Source organism: Cucurbita moschata, unplaced genomic scaffold (genome assembly GCF_002738365.1).
Source record: "Cucurbita moschata cultivar Rifu unplaced genomic scaffold, Cmos_1.0 Cmo_Scf00008, whole genome shotgun sequence".
NCBI classification, from domain to species: Eukaryota; Viridiplantae; Streptophyta; class Magnoliopsida; order Cucurbitales; family Cucurbitaceae; genus Cucurbita; species Cucurbita moschata.
The window spans coordinates 3,726,994-3,739,883 of record NW_019268524.1 but is presented as its reverse complement, the minus strand read 5'-3'; the positions used below and the strand labels follow the sequence as shown (position 1 = coordinate 3,739,883).

The 12,890-nt window shown below is 36.1% G+C and overlaps 2 protein-coding genes across 7 annotated transcripts in view; both read left to right on the top strand.

Moving 5' to 3' along the window:
* Window positions 1-293: 293 nt before the first annotated feature.
* On the top strand, window positions 294-4,129 carry LOC111445803 (DEAD-box ATP-dependent RNA helicase 53, mitochondrial-like). Its single transcript, XM_023084301.1, has 8 exons — window positions 294-847; window positions 1,289-1,416; window positions 1,545-1,956; window positions 2,201-2,299; window positions 2,433-2,657; window positions 2,945-3,106; window positions 3,277-3,723; window positions 3,857-4,129. Exons 1-7 carry the CDS (start codon window positions 446-448, stop codon window positions 3,712-3,714), a joined length of 1,866 nt encoding a protein of 621 aa, XP_022940069.1. The 5' UTR covers window positions 294-445; the 3' UTR covers window positions 3,715-3,723; window positions 3,857-4,129.
* A 1,756-nt stretch (window positions 4,130-5,885) lies between these two features.
* Window positions 5,886-12,890, top strand: part of LOC111445808 — an 11,042-nt gene continuing 4,037 nt past the window's right edge. For 5 of the 6 annotated variants that reach the window (XM_023084311.1, XM_023084310.1, XM_023084313.1 and 2 more), the window contains exons 1-5: window positions 5,886-6,203; window positions 7,154-7,615; window positions 7,745-7,922; window positions 9,424-9,721; window positions 10,605-10,677. In XM_023084311.1, the coding sequence (XP_022940079.1) occupies window positions 6,135-6,203; window positions 7,154-7,615; window positions 7,745-7,922; window positions 9,424-9,721; window positions 10,605-10,677 (1,080 nt within the window). In that variant the 5' untranslated portion in view covers window positions 5,886-6,134. The remainder of the gene's footprint in view (window positions 6,204-7,153; window positions 7,616-7,744; window positions 7,923-9,423; window positions 9,722-10,604; window positions 10,678-12,890) is intronic. The other variant, XM_023084312.1, reaches the window with a different exon arrangement.

Here is a 12,890-nt window from a genome sequence, read left to right as displayed (position 1 = left end):
AAAAATACCCCGTTGTAATATATATTATTATTATTATTTAGTGAAAAATATATATTTTTTAAAACAAAACACTATTTTCATAAAAAATAACGTGTAAAAGTATTTTTTTAGATATAATTTTGAAATAGAAATATTTTTGAAAATAAATTATAAAGTTTGAGATATATATTTTTTAATTAATTTAGTCTTAATTAATTTGAAATAATTAAAAGTTGAAGGGCATAAATGTAATTTCGTTCATTATTTTATGAAAATGATGCATGTCGGGTGTTGCCCTAATTTGGGAAGGCCTCCATTTACTCGGGAGTCCGGTAGTACTAAAGCCCCTTTCACTCTGCGATATTCTTCTTAAACCCTAGCCAGTTCCATTACCCATCATTTCTCTCTTCACTTCTTCCACGAACTCTTTGAGCAGCTCTGTTAGTGTAATTCGTGCTCAAAGACGATGATGAGTTCAGTTCTTCTACGGAGATCCGCTGCCTTAGCGGCCTCCAGAGGTAGAGTTAGTTCTACCTTCTTAGCCCCAATCGCGAACTTTTTAACGTCTTCTGTGGATGTTAATGGCGGTGCTGTACCTGCTGCTGAGTTCGGACGTTTCTCCACTACTGGGGTGACGGAGAGAGCTTTGGGTTTTGGTTTTCAATCGATGGGATTTCACTCGGCTTCTGGGCCGTTGGGTTTTAAGTCGTCGTTGGTTTCCCGGGCGGAGTTTGCGGTGGAGGAATACGATGATGCTAGCAGTAGTAAAAGCGGTGATGACGGACTCGAGATTGGCAGTCTCGGGATCGCGCCGGAGATTGTTTCTGCTTTGGCGAAAAAGGGTATAACGAAGCTCTTCCCTATTCAGGTACTGTTTTTTTTTTCTCTCTCATTTATTTCATGATTACCAGTTTTTGCTGTTGGGGTTGAACAACATGGGCGAGTCGTGGAGAAATTTTTGAAAATTAGTTTCGACGATTTTGATCGCTTCTTCAAACTACTGCTTGTTTATATCCGCCCTAACTCACCCCAGCTTGGACGTTGAATTACGGCGATGAAGTTACGGTTATATTTTTTAGGAACCAATTTCATTTGTTTTGAGAGCTAGAGGCCATGTTCCTTATTTCGACACCTTTTGGCCGTACGTGTGGTACCTGTATTGCGGAATGTGCCTATCGTTCATATTCCTCAGTCGAATAATGCATATGTTTTGATTTCGGCTTATAATAGTTCCGTTTGGGTTGTTTCGAGATTCGTGTTTCATTTTCCATTGGGGTTTAAAAGTATGCTGTTTCTCAATCTTTTTCAGAGAGCCGTGCTAGAACCAGCCATGCAAGGCCGTGACATGATTGGTCGTGCTAGAACTGGAACAGGAAAAACTCTTGCTTTTGGAATACCCATCTTGGATAAAATCATTCAGTTCAATGCGAAACACGGGTTTGTGTTTCAACCTTGGTCATTTTTCTTCCAATTAGCTTAGTTTCTGTTTAATTCGTTATCTGGGAAGGGTTTGAATGGGTATTCTTTAAATTTTAAAAAATCATAATTCTTTAGAAATTATGCAGAAGAGGAAGGTACCCGTTGGCCCTGGTTCTAGCTCCAACAAGGGAACTTGCTCGGCAGGTTGAAAAAGAGTTTCAAGAGGCTGCACCTAATTTGGACACAATATGTGTTTATGGAGGGGCACCAATTTCACGCCAAATGAGGCAGCTTGACTATGGCGTTGACATAGCTGTTGGCACACCTGGTCGCTTGATTGATCTTCTCAATAGGGGTTCGCTTAATTTATCAGAAGTCCAGTTTGTTGTTCTCGATGAAGCAGATCAGATGCTTCAAGTAGGCTTTCAAGAGGATGTTGAGAAGATCTTGGAGAGGTTGCCTCAGAAACGTCAGACTATGATGTTCTCTGCAACAATGCCATCTTGGATCAGAAAACTCACTCAAAATTACCTAACCAATCCATTAACTATTGATCTTGTGAGTATGTTGGCTACTTAATATCTTTTCTACTTCTTGGAATCTAATAATATCAACTGAAGCATTTTTCTAAAAAATTATATCACTGACAACACAACCATCAAATTAGTGGACTCAGAAACTGAAGGTGCACATGATATTTTAAATAATTGAAACTGCTCTTGCTAATCAAAATCACTATTCAATTGTCTCATGAAGTTCGGTTGGAGGATTGGAAGTTTGACAAAACTTATCAATATTTCAGGTTGGAGATTCTGATCAGAAATTGGCAGATGGAATTAGCCTATTTTCAATTGTTTCAGATATGCGTGGAAAAGCATCAATAATTGGACCTCTGATAACAGTATGGTTGCATAGCTTCTGTTTTCCCCCCTTTGATTTCTGCAAAGCCATATTTTACCTGGTTCTATCATTTCATGTTGCTTGTTGAATGCTTGCTTTCATCATGCTGTTGCCAATGATTATCTGCTTTGTAGGAACATGCAAAAGGAGGAAAGTGTATTGTTTTCACTCAAACGAAACGTGATGCTGATAGATTAGCCTATGCAATGGCAAGGAACTTCAGATGTGAAGCTTTGCATGGAGATATTTCACAGTCTCAGAGAGAAAGAACTCTTTCTGGTTTTAGAGACGGACATTTCAACGTTTTAGTTGCAACTGATGTTGCAGCAAGGGGTCTTGATATACCCAATGTTGATCTTGTAAGTGATAATCTTCCTCTATATTTTTTTCATCTTTTATCTTGTTTTATAGCACATAGTCTCTGGTTGCATGGTGAACCATTAAATTTTTTCTTGTCAATAATATACCTTACTCTTAACTTTGAAAACAAACTAGGGCAGTGTAATAGTAGTACCAGACTCTATCATCTCTCTTCCTCTTGTGCTGTTGGGAGCCTAGGAGGAAGTGGTTTGAAGGGTGAGGGAGTCTTTCGTCTGTATAGCCATTAAGATCCCATGGATTCTTTCTGACCTTGATTTTTTATTAGGTAATACATTTTGAGCTTCCAAACAACACAGAGATATTTGTCCATAGATCAGGACGTACAGGTCGTGCTGGCAAGAAAGGTAGTGCTATTCTTATTTACTCGCAGGATCAGTCAAGGGCTGTCAGGATGATTGAGCGTGAAGTAGGCTGCAGATTTAATGAGGTTAGGATCTCTCTTCAGCATACCAATCACTGTAGGGTGCTGTAATTAGAACAATCGACTTCTCTAGTATCCTCCGATCTCAGAAATTTACGAGTTAATATTAGTCCACCTTGGAGTATATTACTACTTGATGTAAAGTTGACACTGATTGCTTTGTTCTTGATTATCAGCTTCCGAAGATCTCTGTTGAGAGTGGTGCTCATGTCGATATGTTCAGTGGTGGTGGTCAATTTAGTTCTTTTGGAGGAGGAGGATTCAGGGATCGTCGAATGAATGATTCAGGCCGTTTTGGTGGTCAAAGAGGTCCAAGTTTTGGTCGTTCGGCAGGTTATGAAAATTCAGGTTTTAGACGTTCCGGTGGCAGGGATTCTTTTGGGCAAGGGGGCAGAAATAGTGAACCTAGCTCCGGCGGTGCAGGATCTTTTGGTAGTTTTGGTTCTGGTCGTTCTGGTGGGTTTGGAGACTTCGGCAGTTCTAGTCGATCCGGTGGCTTCGGGGATTTCGGTGGTTCAGGTCGTAGTTCAGGATTTGGTGACAGAAATTCTAAAAACTCTGGCTTATTTGGTGACATGGATGCGGATCAGAGAACTGGGAAAAGACAGTTCTGAACTAAATTGGTGAGTGCCGATGTTTATAACGGTCGTTTCCAGTTTTTCGATCTGAAGAAGGTGACAATTATGTGAAGGATGAAAGATTATTTCATATGTTCAGTTTAGATTCTCTGATTTTGCTAGCTTTCATTTCGTGCAGGGAAACACAACAACATCACGGGGAAATAATATTGCCATGGATTAATGACAGAATTCTTTTGAAGCAAGATTATACGAGGGGATTTTGAGGTAGGGCCCTGAACATGTTCATCGTTTCTTATATTTTCTATTACGCATTGAAATCTTTATGTAGTTGATACAAGACAAATGTTGTAGCCACTTTGAAGGAAAACTAACCTCAATATTTGGGATCAGTTCCTATGGTCTTATGTATAAATCGTTTTTGATATGCCATAATAGTTGTATTCTATTATATCCCTCTTTCTTAAACCATGTATCACCATTCTTGTTCATTGGGATAGTTTATGGCTTATAATCGACTGCTTTTTTCTGAAGTATCTACGAGACACAAGCTAAAATGGGTAAATTTCTAGACTGAATTATTTGAAAGGAATGAAGAAATTTGATGTCGGAAGTGGTGTGTGATGTCCCACGTTGGTTGGGAAGGAGAACAAATCACCCTGCATAAGGGTGTGGAAACCTTCCCCTAGTAGATACGTTTTAAAGTCACCCTGTATAAGGGTGTGGAAACCTTCCCCTAGTAGATACGTTTTAAAGTCTTGAAAGTCTTGAGGGGAAGCCTGAAAGGGAAAGTCCAATGAGGACGATATCTGCTAGCAGTGGATTTGGGTCGTTACATGGTGGGTTTACTGTGGCTGCCGGGTAATAATATGGAAGCTAAATTGAACTAAAAAACACCATTTTATTTTTATTCTCATCGAGTTTAGTTCTTGTTTCTTTATGATATTGATTGATGTTTCTCTCTAATATCTGTTCATCATTGAAATAGATTCATGTGCCACATTGAAGTCTCTCATGGATGGATTTATACCATATTTGTAACAACCAAAAAAAAAATTAGAAAAAATAATAATAAATAGAAACGAAAAAGGTTGTTTCTGGTAGATTGAGAAATTAGGGAGTCGTGGTCATGCCAAAAGGGAGGTTTTTGTCGGATGATACTATTTTTTTTTGTTTGTTTGTTCGTTAGATCTAGCTTGGTTTTGCTCGGGTTTGATATGTACAAACTTTTGACTATTGAGCTAATTTAAATTATTTGGATACGATTCAATTTAGGTAGTAGACTTCTAAATTATGACTAAATTTCAAGGAGTATCTTTAAGCTAACATTAAGGAAGCATGACTGAAACATTTCAGGGAGTATTTTGTGGCTCGTGCACGTGTCATGTTTTATGATTGTATGATATGTACTATATTAAGTTTATGCTATAATATATATTATGTTAATATGTATGCCCACATTAGAAAATCATACATGTTATACATGAACAATATGACAAGTATTAAGTATGTATGTCTCATAGGAATGTTATGTCGGAAAAAAAAAATAGAGGTATAAATTTTACAAAGGTTCAAGTTCATGACACCATTTATGAAATGTTTTAAATGATTTTTTTCATCTATAATAGATATGTCATGCATACAGTAACGACTTTGTTTTTAACAAAAGAATACGATCGTTACACTATCAATCAACATCAATAAGATTGAAATCTCGTAGATATCAGGATCATTAACTTTTTTTTTCTTCGTAATAACGCGAAACGATGGTTAAGCTTCAATATTTATTTTTCAAAGTGGATGATAGAATGATGTAAAAATTACAAGACTAATAGAGAGACGTTAAAGGTTTAATATCAAAACAACTAAACATCAAATAAAGCTAAATAAAGTCGATAACATTGATAGACTATTGTAGATAATAGGCTAGTAACGCACGTTAATAACCTCCACTGTGATCGAAATTTATTATTGATTTAAATTTAATTCAAGCATAATAGTAGCCATTATTCAATAATTATTGAAATAATCGAAATAATAGATGAAAAAATTAATATATATTTAAATGTAATTTTTTAAAGATTTAATTCAAGCATTATAGCCACCATCATTTAATAATTATTGTAATATTCGAAATAATAGAGATATTTTAAAAAAAAAATAAATGGTGAGAGAATAAAATCACAGAAAAAAAAAAAAAAAAAAGGAATAATGGAATCCCGACGGAAATAACACCGTTGGCGGGCAATTTTGTTTCTAATGGCCACTTGAGAAGAAGCACACTGCAAACTCACTCTCCCCTGCGCCGATAATCACCGATCAGCTTTGAATTTCGAGTTATCGTTCCTCATTCAACAGCTTCTCTACAATTTAGCTGTGGTCTCTCTCGGCAGAGATCCAGTCGTCTTCGAAGGGCTTCTTCATTCGTTTCATCGGAGTAAATTTCGCGGAGCTTGATGGACGACGCTGTAGTTCGACTTCAAGGCACCGAAGATTCGACCTCAGTTTATCCGGATCATCCCGAGGTTGTTTTGTTCAATCCTTCAACGATATACTTCAGCTATTCTTGTTGTTATCCTCTCCGTAATTAGAAGGTTTCATCGGCATTCGCCACTCGATAGTATGATACATTATCACTGTTTTTAATTTTTGTTGTATGTGATATTGCACATGCCAATCTGGTTGAACGGCGAAGAGAGTAATTAGGTACGATGGGAGTGAAGTCCAATTTGATCTTCTCGCAATAAGAATTATATTCCAAACTGGAATCTCTCTCTTCAAACAGTTCTATACGAAATTTACAGCATATTCATGCAAAATTGATTAGAATGTTGGTTTATTTTTTGTAGCTATTGCCAATCAAACATGGTGTGGCTCTTTTACCTGGTATTAACCCGGAACTCGAAGAGAAGTAACATAGGTTCGGAGTCATCCATATTAATTTGATCAAATCGATGGATTTATGAAACATAGCTGTAGATACTTTCCCCTCGTGCTGGTTCTGAGTTCATCAGGAAACTAGACAGCCATCTAGCTGAAAAGTCTTTCACAATCATGGAGAACATGATTTTAACATATTCACCGTTGTGTATGGAAAGTAAAGAGCAATGCGTTTATTTTCTTTATGAAAAATGAGCTGTTTGTTGTCTTTTGAAAATTGGTTTTAGAATCCAGAAAGACAATGTTGAAGCTTCATGTTTCCTAGGCCTTTACTCTGTAAGCTCATCGCTTTCTGAAAAGTGATGTTTGAGATTAAGTTGATAGTGTTTCACACTAGTTGCTACCTTTCTGGTTGGCACCTTTTATTTTTGGTTCCTGGTAGGCAATAATTAACTTGTCAGGATTTCCCTTTATTTTGTATTTCAGTCTATTTGAATGGTCAGGTGCCTTAGTTCAATTAGCTTTTGCTTCAACATTCCATTATTAGGTTGCTAAATTATTATATTTACTGAGACAGATCTTGGTTTTTCCTTAGAAACATGATCAAGAAGAAAATGTTATCGAAACATCCTTATTGAAACAGTCTAGACGGCCCAATTTGCCATTTCTGCAAATTCCAGTAAGGAATGTAGAGAGTTCGTCCTTTTTGAGGTTGGATGGTTCATCAACTTCAAGTTCTAGCTCTATTAGGGGAGGATTGCCTCCAAAACCAAATTCAGTAAAAGTCAAATCATCTGCGAGAGGCCTCTTTCCTCAAAAAAGCTTCGGGGCAAAACATTCATTCCCAGATGGTGATATGGTTGTTCCTATTTTACCAGAGATGCAACCATCAAATAGATGTTCAGACAATGCAGCTACCTCACGATCTTTTTCTCTTAACAAGCTTCTCTTTGCCTCATCTACAAAAGCTGCACATTCTTCACCAGTCACACCAATTTCAAGTTCCAATACCAATGCACTTGAAGCAACAAACATGGAGTGTCATCCTGGTTTCCTTGTAAGTATCCATTTGTTCAAGTTTCTTAAATTTCATGAAAGCAGATGAGATTCATACACCTGACGCCAACTACTTGTGAATACTGCAATATTATTTTCCTTTTGAAAGTGGATTTTGTTATTCTTTCAGAAAACTAAAGTCAAGCAGCATATTGCTCGTTCATTATCAGCTCCTCTGAATGCCAAGCCTAAAGTCTTAAGGCGACTAGATTCAGTAGGTTTAATTCGAGTAGTGTCTGCAGGTCCACAATATGCAGGGACTGGAGACTCCTCAGTTTCTCAAACAAAGGAAAGTGGTAATGATATAGGTTGTTTCCACTGTATAATTAAAACTTCAGCGATTTTTTGTCCGATATTACTTAAATTACTATATGCATTGCTACTATGAGGACACAACCTGACTACATGTATGTTATGGTGCCTTTTATGAATTAAAACTTTCTCCGAGTAAATCACTGACAAGTAGGAACTTAGTAATAAGACTGAAGAAGCTTATAAAAAAAAAATTACTCCTCATTTCAATAAAAAAAAAAAATGTTTATGGAAACATCTGATCATTTCAAAGAAATCTCCTTGAGGTTTTTGTTTCTTAGATGTTTAATTTTAGCATAATTCTTAAAGCAGCATGCTTGTCAACTAATGCCTAAAATAACTTAGAAATGGTTTTTGCAGTTCTAATTTTATTGATTCGACTTATTTCACATATTATGCATGTGACAGAGTGAAAACTAGAAAGATGTTAAAACCCTTGACCAGATCCTTTCTCTTGTGAGGGAGATTTTATATCTCCAAATCCTCGACCAGAGGAGGGTGATTGTTTTTATGCTATAAGCCTTTTAGAATTTAGATATTACTAAATGTGATACATAAGCAAAGTTGAGATATTTTTATTTGACATTTTAGATCTCCAAATCCTCGACCAGAGGAGGGTGATTGTTTTTATGCTATAAGCCTTTTAAAATTTAGATATTACTAAATGTGATACATAAGCAAAGTTGATATATTTTTATTTCTTCCTTTAAAAACCATCAAATTTTAAAATTATTTTTTCTTTCCTAAACAACTACTCAGCTTTGTATTTTGCGGAAGGCAAGTTTTTATTTTGACAGTGTCTTTTGTGCTAAAGAGGGACTGGTATGCTAGTTAGCTGAAAGGCTTTTTTGACATGTTTCTGGATGTTCAATACTTGAGAAATTTTATTTTCTTATAGATGTATACAGAGAAGAGTAATAAATTTTATCCAACTCATTGCTGGTCGTTGGTTAATGATGCCAATTCAAAAACATTGAATTATGCTGCCCTAATTGATTAAAACCAACCAAAAAAATAGTACAGTTTGCTGTCTGCAATTATGCCACCTTGTTTTTTTTATTTCTTTTTTTGGTGGTAAGAAACTGAGTTTTCATGAAGAAAAATGAAAGAATGTACAAGGATATGCAAAAATAAGCGCACAATGGATCCAACACAAGCTATAAGAAATTCAATCCAAGAGACTGTGACCAAGCTGGTAAATACAAAATGCTGAATTAACAGGCGCCCATAAAGAAGAATTAAACCTAGTCAAGTCCCAAAACTCCTGTCAAGATCTCTCAACAGCTCTAAAGATCCTATTGTTCCTCTCAAGAATTATGCCACTCATTTGTGTTGCTAAATGTCTGATGTTCAACTGTTATTGTTTCCAGTACTTTATTACTATTAGTTTTCTTTACTGCAAATATTTCCAAGAAGCAAAACTTCTGACATAATACAAATGAAGTTGGATAATTATAGTTCTTAGATTGACATGCTGAAGTTGGTTTTTTTCCTTAGAAAGGGAACCTGCTGGTGATGATATACCTGAAGATGAAGCAGTTTGCAGGATCTGTTATATAGAATTGGTGGAAGGCGGGGATGCACTTAAACTGGAATGCAGTTGCAAAGGAGACCTAGCTCTCGCTCACAAAGAGTGTGCAATTAAGTGGTTCAGCATTAAAGGTAACAAGATCTGTGATATTTGCAACCAGGATGTCAAAAACTTGCCAGTGACTTTATTGAAATTACACAACACACTCCCTATTACTAGACGACCCCCAGTAACATTGCAGCAGAGGGAGGTTCATCGCAATTGGTAAGTTGTTTTCCAATACTATGACAGACTTTTTTTTTATTTTTATTTGACATGAAATTAATGTCTCATCACTTGAACTTCTTATACCTTGTTTCTTGAGATTTGTTAAGGAAAGAAGGAACTTGAATGGTTAATGTCAGAGATTTTTTGGGCCAATTTACACCAGTATTTAATTTATTATAAGAAAAAGAAATGTTTATGACGAAGTTAGCAGAGAAGTGAAAAATGCAAGTAGGTTAGGAAAAAGAAGTTCAGGGAGGAAAAAACATATGAAGGGTGATGGGAACAAAGACCGTGAGACAATGATGGAGGAAACATTGAGCAGGACATTTCATAGAATCTGAACTTTAGCGAAAAGGGAGGATTATTTGATCAATTACTAGAAAGCAATCTATTAATGCTTCTGTCTGATGCTTGTCTAATGTGTTGCCAAGGATGTTTTTTTTTTTAAATTTTGATTACTCCTCAAAGGATTTTTTGAAATATATATGCCCAAGAACTGTGTGACAGTGGCTTTAACATGTCCTATATGAAGGGGGGAAAAGATTTTAAAAGATAATTGTGATAGCATAATCATCGCTCTCTTGGTTTGGTTTTTGTGAAAATTGTCGAGAATAAATTTCATTCACTTCTTATGCATCAACTCAGAGACAAATTTGGAATTGTGGTCTCTCAAATGCATGTTGTGTAGTGTGTGTAGAGTATCATTCATTTGGTTTTTATTTTTGTTGGAGTCTCAAATTACTTCACTTTTCATTTTCTTTTTCAAAAGATGTTTTTAATTTTCTTTCATTTAATAATATTCTTTTTTCTTGAAGGCATTTTTGGCATCAATATAAGGAAATGGAATGGAATTAATCTCACTTTCTTTTCGTTCTCATAGGATTTTGCAGGATATTTCTGTGCTTGTGTTGGTTAGCATACTTTCATATTTCGGCTTTTTGGAGCAACTTTTGGTATGGTTCTATACTGCTTATTTGTGCTACGTATAGATGGTTAGATTGTTGCTCATTTTCAAATAAGTTATGTAGATATCGATTGAATACTTTAGATCTTCTCTTTGTTTTAGTCATGTGGAATGCCATCTACTTCTTCTCTCTTCATGTTGCTATTTGGGCTAGCTCATATCCAGAATGGGGGAGTTAGGATGTGCCACTTTATTGTACAGTAGTTCTATTTCCAGGTTCCGACACTTTTAGTCTTGGACTCTTAGGCTAACATACATTCAAATTAGACCAAGATTTCGACCATCCTTTTTCTTTTTTTCTGTTGGTATTTTTTATTTATTTATTATTTTTTTTTATAAGAGTCAATTTCATTGATGATTGAAATTTACAAAAGGGATGTGTAATCCATGGTGTTTACAAAAGACCTTCCCAATTTGCAATGAGGGAGGTATAACTATAGGAAGTAAAAATATTAGACAGTTTACACTAAGATATATATCTTTGTAAACAACAATTTCGAAAAGTTTTGTGTAGGTCTGTGTCTTTTCTGCAAATGTTCTCTAATTTCTTTCTTTCCACACGTTCCAAAATGGAAAGCCATGATGATGTTTTTCCATAATAGGGCTTTTGCGTTCTTGAAAGGGTGGTACATTAAGGCCATATCCAAAAAAAATCCTTTACCTCCCTAGGAAATGTGAGATACCATTCAAATATATTGAGAATCGTTGCCTAGAAATTTTGAGCGTATGTGTATTTCATAAACAATTGACTTTGTGATTCGTTTTCTTTCTTGCATCATAGACACCAATTTGGAGAGAGAGTGATGTAAGACATTCTTTTTTGAAGATTTTCACTTGTGCTGATGGCTTTATGCGCTATTTTCCAGAGGAAGAAGTTCACCTTTTTAGGTTGATGTCCTTTCCATATTGTCTTTGCTAGCATAGGATTTATTGCATCTACTTTTTTCCCCATGTCCATCATAGGATTTTGTAGAAAAGACCACATGTCCATCTCTGTTGGTAATTCAGTGAGGTGGAATTTTGATTAGGCTATGATCGGCTGAATTTTTTAAATTGGGTATTAATGAAGTGAATATTCGCCCTTAGCATAGAACTTTACTTCCCTATCAACTAGCAGCTCTCCCATGTCTCCCCCTCTTCACTTACAGCTATGGCTTAACCTAACCATCATCTCCATCACTGGCATGCAATTACAGATGCTGCTCTGTCACCATCGAAAGGAAAGCCTTCACAATCCAAGTAGATAGCTGGTATAGAGGGAACCAGGTTTGTATTACTATGTCCGTTGAAAGTAACTCTTGCCTGGGTTGTCGAATGCTTCAGGATATCTTCTGTTTTTTCAATTCAACAATGACTTCTTCACAGAATCTAGAGCTGAAAACTTTGTACTGTGGGTAGAGAAGACGAAGGGAACTTGGTACTAACTCAAGAACATTTAGGAGACCGTAAACCATGCTTAGCAATATCATATTTATTTTTCAGCACCATTCTGAAAGGAATTGCCCTCAAAAGCCACTGGGTTAGAGGAGGAGTATTCCTCTCTCTGGTATAGCCAAAACCAAGGCTACCTTGAATCTTCGAAGAATACACAAAATTCTAGTTCGCTAAATGGCAGCCTCCAGATTAGACCACCCTGAATTTGTATTATTTTTTTAAAACACCCTGAATACATTATGACTGGTACATTCGGAGAAAATTTATGTGTGGATCTCTTAAATTATTTAGTGGTGCATTTTCTGCAAGCGGCATGATGAAGATCTTGATAAATTGTTGTGGGATTATCAGTTTCCATTTCTCATCTGGGATCACTAGATGGATGATGGAGCAGGTGCTCTCGAATCCTCCTTTTAAGGAGATTGGCAATATGTTGTGGCAAATGAGTTTCTTTGCAATTGTGTGGGGTAGATTGAGGGAAACGATATAATTTTTAGAGAGGTTGAGAGATTATGTGAAGAGGTTTGGAAAGTGGGTAGGTCTAATATCTCTCTGTAGGCTTTTGTCTCTAAACTTTTTGTGATTATGGCCTTGGTATTATTCTTTTAGATTTTATAATTATGGCCTTGGTAGTTTTCTTTCAGATTGAAGTCATTGGGCTTCGATCGTCTTTTTTGTAATATGGTCTTGGAATCGTTCTTTTGGATTGAAGCTCTTTTTTGCTTGTTTGGACTCGTTTTTTGTTGGGACTTTTTTTTTTTTTTTTTT

Bases quoted from the DNA above. Each gene is read 5' to 3' on its own strand.
- LOC111445803 (XM_023084301.1), top strand. From the start codon at position 446: ATGATGAGTTCAGTTCTTCTACGGAGATCCGCTGCCTTAGCGGCCTCC. The intron at 1,417-1,544 runs GTTTGTGTTTCA...GAAATTATGCAG, and splicing joins CAGTTCAATGCGAAACACGG to AAGAGGAAGGTACCCGTTGG. The intron at 2,300-2,432 runs GTATGGTTGCAT...TCTGCTTTGTAG, and splicing joins TAATTGGACCTCTGATAACA to GAACATGCAAAAGGAGGAAA.